Raw genomic sequence first — 9,181 nt, forward strand, 5'->3', positions numbered from 1 at the left:
TGTCATGAGGTGTCTATATTCTAGTACATCATCTCCCTTCTCTGCTTTGGATAATCATTTAAATAACTAGGTTTAACATAACCTTATCTAATAAAAGACAATCTATTTCTATACCTATTTGTTATAGAATAAACTCACTCTTGGGGCTGGATTTTTGGCTGATTTGCACCGTATTTAGTGACTCAGCGTGGCGCAATAATGATTTCTTGGGCGTGAAATGAGGCGCACAAGATTTTGCGCCCGGGCGGAACTTTCGCCAATGGTTTTGCGGCGGCACTAAAACTTACTGCCCCACCACTGTTTTGACCGTTTGGATGCTGTAAATCATAGTGCATTGCTGCACTGGCACCCCGGACGGAACTTTTGAGTATTTCGCCCAATTTAGCGTCCGCCCGAGAACCCGCCCAGACAAACCAGCGAACAGCGCCATGTTGAAATTGAAGGAGAAAGTCGCAGTTATGAGTGATTAAAAGGATTGGGAGAAGAATGCCACGTTACTTAATACTTTTGATTGTGAAGTTTATGTGAGTTTCTAGTTTGTTTTTTTAAGGACATTTTAAAAGATAGGGCCATGTTAGGTCAGGAGTCAGTAATCCTGGCTGCTATATTCAGACGGTTTCAAGCTGGAAGAACGCTTCTTGTTGATCATTGGCAATGTAATCGAAGAGGTCGCAGACGTATGGGGAGGAGGCCTTGCCCTACACGAGTTTACAGGGAACATCGCTCATACCTCCAGCTCTGAGGCACAGTGTGTTAGAAGGCTGCGCTTCCGAAAAGAGGTGGTCACAGATATGCCAGCTCCTACAGGCAGACCTACAGCCAACCAGCGGCAACAGGATTGCACTGCCCGTCGAGGTAAAGGTGACTGTGGCACTTGCCTTCTATGCCTCTGGCTTCTTTCAGGCATCAGCGGGGGACATATGCTCCATCTTGCAGCATGCTACACATTGCTGCATTCGCCAGGTACGCACGCAGAATGGACTTCATAAACTTCCCAATTACCAGGGAGACCCAAAGTGAGAGGGTTGTTACAATATACATTAATGATTTAGATGAAGGAATTGAATGTAATATCTCCAAGTTTGCAGATGACACTAAGCTGGGTGGCAGTGTGAGCTGTGAGGAGGATGCCAAGAGGCTGCAGGATGACTTGGACAGGTTAGGTGAGTGGGCAAATGCATGGCAGATGCAGTATAATGTGGATAAATGTGAGGTTATCCACTTTGGTGGCAAAAACACAAAGGCAGAATATTATCTAAATGGCGGCAGATTAGGAAAAGGGGAGGTGCAATGAGACCTGGGTGTCATGGTACATCAGTCATTGAAAGTTGGCATGCAGGTACAGCAGGCGGTGAAAAAGGCAAATGGCATGTTGGCCTTCATAGCTAGGGGATTTGAGTATAGGAGCAGGGAGGTCTTACTGCAGTTGTACAGGGCCTTGGTGAGGCCACACCTTGAATATTGTGTGCAGTTTTGGTCTCCTAATCTGAGGAAGGACATTCTTGCTATTAAGAGAGTGCAGCGAAGGTTCACCAGACTGATTCCCGGGATGGCAGGACTGCAGGACTGACATATGAAGAAAGACTGGATCGACTAGGCTTATATTCACTGGAATTTAGAAGAATGAGAGGGGATCTCATAGAAACATATAAAATTCTGACAGGATTGGACAGGTTAGATGCAGGAAGAATGTTCCTGATGTTGGGGAAGTCCAGAACCAGGGGTCACAGTCTAAGGATAAGGGGTAAGCCATTTAGGACCGAGATGAGGAGAAATGTCTTTACTTGGAGAATTGTGAACCTGTGGAATTCTCTACCACAGAAAGTTGTTGAGGCCAGTTCGTTAGATATATTCAAAAGGGAGTTAGATGTGGCCCTTAATGCTAAAGGAATCAAGAGGTATGGAGAGAGCAGGAATGGGGTACTGAAGTTGCATGATCAGCCATGATCATATTGAATGGTGGTGCAGGCTCGAAGGGCTGAATGGCCTACTCCTGCACATATTTTCTATGTTTCTATGTTATAGGTTTTGCACGATTTGCTGGCTTCCCCAAGGTTAAGGGTGTTCTTGACTACACACATCGCCCTGCGAGCACCTTTACAGAATGCAGAGGTTGTCCGAAACCGAAAGAGATTCCACTCCATGAACATACAGATGGTCTGTGACAATACTCCGCACATCTAGCAGTCAATGCCCAATATCCAGGGAGCATCCATGATGCTTTCATCTTGCGTGGGAACAGTGTCTCACGCATGTTCCAGCATCAGCCACATGGCCAGTGCTGGATGTTGGGGAAAGAAGGTTACGGCCTCGCCACCTGGCTCATGACCTCCCTCTGGAACCCTCAGACAGAAGCCAAGCATTGCTATAATGCAAGCCATATAGCCAAACGCAACATTGTGCAAAAGACAATTGGAGTGCTCAAGCGGCGCTTCCAATGCCTGGAGCACTCTGGAGGCTGCCTGCAATACTCCCCTCAGCAGGTCTCCGAGTTCATTGTGGTGTGCTGCGTACTACACAACTTAGCCATCATGAGGGGACAGGATTTGCCGATGGGGATTGCAGAACCACCTCGGGAGAAAGGGGGGAGGGAGTGGAGGCTGGCAAGGAACTCATGCCACCACAACCACAGGGGAGGCATCGTGGCGATTTCGCTGCTGCAAAAGCCTTACATCGGCAGATCATAATTGAACCTTTGAAGAGTGAATGACATGTTTGAGTGTTGCCTGGCCACTCTATCCCCCCATGTTGATTATTCCCCCTCTTATTCTGCAAATGGTTAAGGTAAACAAAAAAAAAATGTATTAAACATTGTAACATTCTAAACTTTGTAACCTTTATTATGAGACTTAAATAAAATAAAATTAGCTGCATCCAGCAGTATGATGATTCAACATTATCAACAAAACAACATAATCCAGTGTAACATAAAACATATGATGCATCCAGCATCAACATAAGGTAGCAACATCATATCCTGCCCCACTATTTATTTTTTCCCACCGTCTTTTGCCCCCCTTCTCCTTATCACTTTCCCATGCCTGCTGCTCCTACCCAAAGTGGCACCAGGATGGCGTGCAGCAAGGTTGCCAGAGCGCTGCTGTTTTACGGTGGGGGGGAAAGAGGGAAGAGAGAGACAATGGAGACATCGTCTGGGGATGCATTGGAACAGCTTGTGGCGTGGAAGGCCCGGCTTCTGACTGTCTAGCTTCTTCATTGGCATGACGAAGGTAGTTTGGGTGTGACAGTGGGGAACGCAGAGAGTATTGCGGCAGGCATGGACTGCATCATCTTCCCAAGCTGAAGCAGAGCTTGTGATGCGCCATATTGCGTAAGAGTTCGCACCACACTGTCCGGAACTCCACTATCATTGCTGGAGGCCACCAGCCTCATTTGGGAAAGTATGGCCTTGCTGGTATCACGGCTCGCACTGACGATCTGCGACCCTACCTCTGTAATGGTCGCTTTCAGACTGTCGATGCTAGCAAGAATCCTACCAAGACATCAAGAAGCTGACGGCTGACCTGGTTGCTCTCCCTGGACATTCACACCATGTCCAGTTCCACGTCTACCTGTCTGTCAGCAGACCGACTTTGCAGACTCACCCTCCGGAGAGATGGCATGCGGGATTCAACCCCAGCACTGCGTTGCTGCACGCCATTGGTCCCAGGAGCCCCGAATTCGTCAAACCGCAAGAACGTCACATCGCGCTCAGAGGAGCTGAGTGCCGATGGTGGAACGGGTGGATTGATGCTGCTGCGCCGGAGTCGGCTCAACTGTATCCTCCTTCCTCCTCCAGACGATGGCCTGACGTGAAGTGGTCCCTTGAGGGTTGCTGTACCTGTGGCTGGTCATCGAAGTAGAAAGCAGCAGATGAGTGGTTAGCAGCAGGGGAGGGGGGCAGGGGTGACATGAGAGAGGTCGCATAGCACAGGCTATCCCAGGGAGTGTGCAGAGGACATTGGCCCACCCCTAGTCCAGAGTCATTGCATGACATTGCCCCAACCTATCCTAGGGAGTGTGCAGGACTTGCCCTCAGTATCCGAATGGGGATCAGCGCTCCCAGTGGCAGCTGCCTGACCTGTGACGCCGATGATACCTGCCACTCTGTCCTCAATGTCAGTGTGTGGCAGGATCTGAGGCGGACTGCCGCCTGCCTGCACCTGCTCACACCGATTGTGTGGTGACTTGCTTACAAAGATGAAAATGGTAATGGTTACAAGAAGGTCCATCTGCTCTTGTTGCAGATAGCCATTAAAGCACTTATATCATACTGTCTGAATGTAATTTAGTCCTGTTTGATGGCCTTGGAAGTTGCACGTGGTTCAGCAGGAGGACAACAAAGTGGGGAGCCATCTTAAGAAATTTCAGAAAGCAATCTTAATAATGTGTAAAGATCATCGATTGCAAATTGGGTGCCTAACTATGTGTCATGCATTTTAGGAGGCAACCCAGAGTGCTGAGAGGCACCAACAGCATGACAACAAATAGTTTGTCAGATTTATAATTGAAGTAATGAAGGAGTGCATGAATTAAAATTGTACTATGATGACCCTTGTCAGACCATTAAACTTCTTTCGGCACTGTGTGCCAGTCCTGACCACAGTGTCTGAAGCAGAGACATCCTCAGCGATTTCCCTCCAAATCCTTTTAAATATGGATGGCAATGGTCTAGATCCATCCCTAGATGCAACTCCTGCCATCTTCTTTCCAGTCCTCACTACAGCTTCATTAGCCTCGTGGCTGAATCACCTGGCACACTGTTTGGAATCGTCGTCCTCCATCTTCAAAATCCAAATGTAAAATGGCTGATTCAGCCCCGGTTGTACTGCGCATGCATGCGGCTGCGACTGCAGACCAGACCAGAAGTGCAGGAAGGAAAATAAATTGCGCATGCACAGTACGGCCGACTTTTTTTTAGTACCGGAACTTTCGGCTCTGGCACTGTGTGGTGTAATGCCGGAGTTAACGCTAACGCTCCTCGTGAACTTTCATTTGGCAAAAGCCGCTTGCTCTGGCGTTAACATTAACCCAGTGCTAAATTATTTGCTCTGCCGTGAATTGCATCTGGAAATGGGCAAAATCACAAAAAGATGAAAAGCCAGACCTTATTGTTCCTAACTTCACACTATATATATTATTTTGGTAATTTATGACCATATTTCACTAAAATGCTTTACATATGGTTATCAGGATTAAAAAAAATGTTTCATCTGTTTTTAGCTACTGGGTAATATTCTCCAGTGGGATGGCCTGTTACCAGAACCGATTCTACAAGACATTGGTCTAGACAAACTCCTCAATCGCTACATTTTACTAATCCTTCAAACTTCTCTGTCTGATTTAGAAAATATCGAGAAGTGTAAAAAGGTAAATAATGGTCATGGATGTATTACTTGATAAATCTGATACGAATTACTTTTTTTCAAATATTTACTTTGTATAGTTGGGAAGTAAATGTTAGTTGGCCACAAACTGTATTGTGAATAAATATTTTATCACCTTAAATCCTAATTTTTAAAGAAAAGTTACAGTGAAAAGTTAAAGTATTACAGGAAGGCTTTCAAAAATCCTGTTTGTGAGCTAGCCGTGGCATGTATAAATGTAGATTAAATTTGTGTTACATTTTGTTAGTGTTTATAATTTTTGTATTTTGATGGTGGTTTCTTGTATTGGGATCCCCACAGCCAGTACTTGCTTATCTCTGAAATGATGCACCATAATGGAGTGCTTTTTGATTCAATGCTAACCCAAGTACTGACTCAAAATAATATTTTCTTTCAGTTGTATGTTCTCCCAACAGCCTTCTCAAACATCACAAGATTCCATGTCACTTTACATCTTATGAGTAAAGGAATCAGACACTGATACACAGGGTGTTTTTAAAAAATAAGTGGGGTATTTTATTCGATAACAAGAAAAGTTTATTCTCTCTGGTTGCATAAATGGACTGTTCAGTGGAAAACAGAATCATATAGATTAGCAAGGTCTTGGGTTAATCTTTGATCTGTGCCGAGTTAGCTAATCTCAGTTGTAGCAATAAGGGATGTTGAGGTTAAGTATAACTTTTGCAACCGTACAGTGGTGTATTCCTTTAAGGCGTTGCTTTTTTAAATGCAATGTCATTAGTTCACACGTGCAATTTTATAATTTCCCCACATACCACTTGCTGCTAGGCTTCTGTTCTGGTTGCCAGGGTTTGATCTTTTCATTCAGGGATCACCTGGTTCCCCACTTGCTATAATAACTGAAATAAGTATCTGGTCTCTTGGGTGTTAATTCACACTCTAACAGTTGCACGCATTCTGATGGCCACAATATTATATGGACTTTTGTTTTACAAAAATGTTAGCCTTTTTTTTATTTAATGATTTTAACATTGTAGTACTTGGTCGTTGTGCTTCTAGAACTGACGCAGCTAAATCTCAAATATATTTTTGATAACTAGAGAAAAAATTATATTGACTTTTTCTTCTATTGCTTGCAGATAATAGCATGCTTTCCCAAGTATTGGTTTGAAAATCTGAAACGACGAAGTAGCATTCCCCAACTGGAAAACCTGTGTAGATATCTGTTGCAATCTATTCGTACCATATATGAAAATGATGCAATCACTCCAGAAACAAAGAATAGTGGCAGGTAAATTAAATGTTCTTGATGGGAAATTAAACCCAAAGAACAAACTGTTCAATTTTCCCCAGTGAATTTCTGTTCAGTCTGTGTTCTTTGGTGTTTAGGACATCTGTTGTAGGTAAATGATACCTCCCACCTTTACTGATATCAATGTGGTATAGGAAAAAAAATTACAAAATAATTTCCCTTTTCCCACATTCCCCCAAAAATCTAATTCCATAGTAATAGACACCTATGTAATTGCTGTCAAATAAAAACAGGCTGTAAAGTTTGATCAAACCATATGCTGAATACTTAAGATCCTTTTATTGTATTGGTTGTTGTTGAATTGGCAAAAATCTGCATTCCATAAATGTCAGCTTGGCTCAGTTGATAGCACTCTTACCTTTGAGAAGGTTGTAGGTTCAACCCTCACTTACAGACTTGAGCACATAATTTTGGTGGACACTTTGGTCCTGTATAGAGGGATGCTGCATTGTTGGAAATGCTGTATTTCGCAAATCATTAATCTGCGGTTCCATTTGCCAGCTGAGATGGGTGTAAATGATCCTATGATAGTATTTAATGGACAGGGGATTTTCCCACTGTCTTGGCCAACATTAATCCCTGAACCACCATTACCAAAACACATTATCTGACCATTCATTCCTTGGCCGCGTGGAACCTAGAGTGTTGTCTGCCATTTTGCACTTAAGTAATTTAGTGGTTGTAAATTGCTTTCAGATATCCTGATGCAATAAGGCATTTTGCAAGTAACTTTGAAAGTGGTACCATATCAAGTTCTTAGTGTGTACACATTCTCCTGTAGCTCTACATGTTAAAGTACCTAAAATAGGGAGAGATTGGAGAATCCTTACCAACATGTTGTGTAGTTTCATTTATACTGTAAATCAGATTTCATGTTGAGCATATCATCTGAATACAATGAACACAAATTGAAAGTCCATAGAAATCTTGCCTATTGAACAAAAATAAGTCTTCCCTAATAAATCCAGTAGCTTCTATTGTGCAAGTATGGTTTACTATAACCCTTACATTTGTGATGCTTTGACTACAGAACAATTACTAAACCATTTTAAATCCTTGATTTGTAATTTTTTTTTCTGTCTCCAGAGAAGCAATAAAAGAAATAGTGAAGATGTTAGTCGTGATCCATGCCCTAGATCATACAGAGACCATCATCAATGAATGTAAATTAGAAGATTTGGAGTGGGTTTTTGAAGGAAACTGATGTGTGAACTTGGCCATGCATTCTTTAAAGATGATATCTTTCACCATTGTGATGCATTCACTGACAGTTTGATCCTCAACTATGGCTGTCTGGTGCCTTTTTTTAATAACTTGAAACCAGACGGAAAAAAAATTACTTAACTGTAAACCATTCACATAGTTTGTAGAAAGTAAGAGTGCCTCCAAATCAGAAAAACAGACTTGAAAATAGTGTCACTAGTTCATTTGCTGTTCCCTTCTGTATTGTATTATAGAATGATTAGACTAAATCTAAATGACAGCAGTAACTCGGGAATAAAGCAAAGTTGTTTCCCTAAAGATTGTTCACTTGTAAATGCTAATTTATGTATAGTCTTTACATGTTTAAACTTGTTAAGCAAGAATAACAATACCATGGGAGAAAAGCTTTCTATCTTCCCTCTACTTAAGCTCTCAAGGGAAAAGATACAGTGACTTTTATCCCTTATCTGTTTTTGCCAGTGTTGGATCACTTGGCTAAGTGGGGAATCAATGTCCTTCCTCGTGTGGATTCTGATCCCAGTATTGGAAACATGTATAAAATGAAAAACTTGCATTGATATTTTGTATTATGAATTTGTGGATTATCTATTGCTAATTCTAAGTTTGTATAAAGTATTAAACTGTACTCCAACTTTGGTGGTTATACATTTAGAAGTATATTTGTAATTTATAAAAAAAAAAGACATTATTAAATGAACTTTTCCAATATCCCACTGCAGTTTTGTGTTTTCTTTGTTGAAGAAAATTGGTGAAGTTAATGATCCTGACTGAAAACTCTGAAATGTGTCCCTCCCTTATGGTGGTACAGCTTTATCCTCTAGGGTTTAAGGTATAAATTTGCACCTATTCATAATACATTTTTTAGTCACGGTTCTGATACATAATCCAACAATTAAAATCACCAAGGAGGAACCTACCCATTCAAAAGATGCAAAATGATCACAACTGGAGCTGCAGCTACAGACCAGTTATGTGGCTTGCTGAAATACACCTGCTTGTTGAACATGTTCTTCCACACACAATTAATCTTCGTGTTGCATCAGGATTGCTAGGAGCATATTCCAGGTTGAGCATTTCTCTTGCCACTATTGCTGTACTAGCCCTGGCCAACTTACACTGTCTTTAAAAAAAAACTCCCCCTCTACTGGCTCCTGCCTGAATATTTGAAACACATGTTCTTTCTTTTCAAGTTTGCATTTACCTTAATAACACAGGCAACAATGACAGCCAAGAATCTTATTACACAGTTTAAATGCACTTTACATCCTTATAATTAATATTTTTGTGAAAGTGATGC

The 9,181-nt window shown here is 42.1% G+C and overlaps 1 protein-coding gene across 2 annotated transcripts in view; it reads left to right on the forward strand.

The window, feature by feature from the left end:
* The window catches only part of LOC139267234 (intron Large complex component GCFC2-like), an 86,937-nt gene extending 78,375 nt beyond the window's left edge, over positions 1–8,562 (forward strand). For both annotated transcript variants that reach the window (XM_070885232.1, XM_070885233.1), the window contains 3 exons: positions 5,224–5,370; positions 6,488–6,639; positions 7,747–8,562. In XM_070885232.1, the coding sequence (XP_070741333.1) occupies positions 5,224–5,370; positions 6,488–6,639; positions 7,747–7,864 (417 nt within the window). In that variant the 3' untranslated portion in view covers positions 7,865–8,562. The remainder of the gene's footprint in view (positions 1–5,223; positions 5,371–6,487; positions 6,640–7,746) is intronic.
* Positions 8,563–9,181: the final 619 nt, after the last annotated feature.

Source organism: Pristiophorus japonicus, chromosome 7 (genome assembly GCF_044704955.1).
Source record: "Pristiophorus japonicus isolate sPriJap1 chromosome 7, sPriJap1.hap1, whole genome shotgun sequence".
Lineage (NCBI taxonomy): Eukaryota > Metazoa > Chordata > Chondrichthyes > Pristiophoridae > Pristiophorus > Pristiophorus japonicus.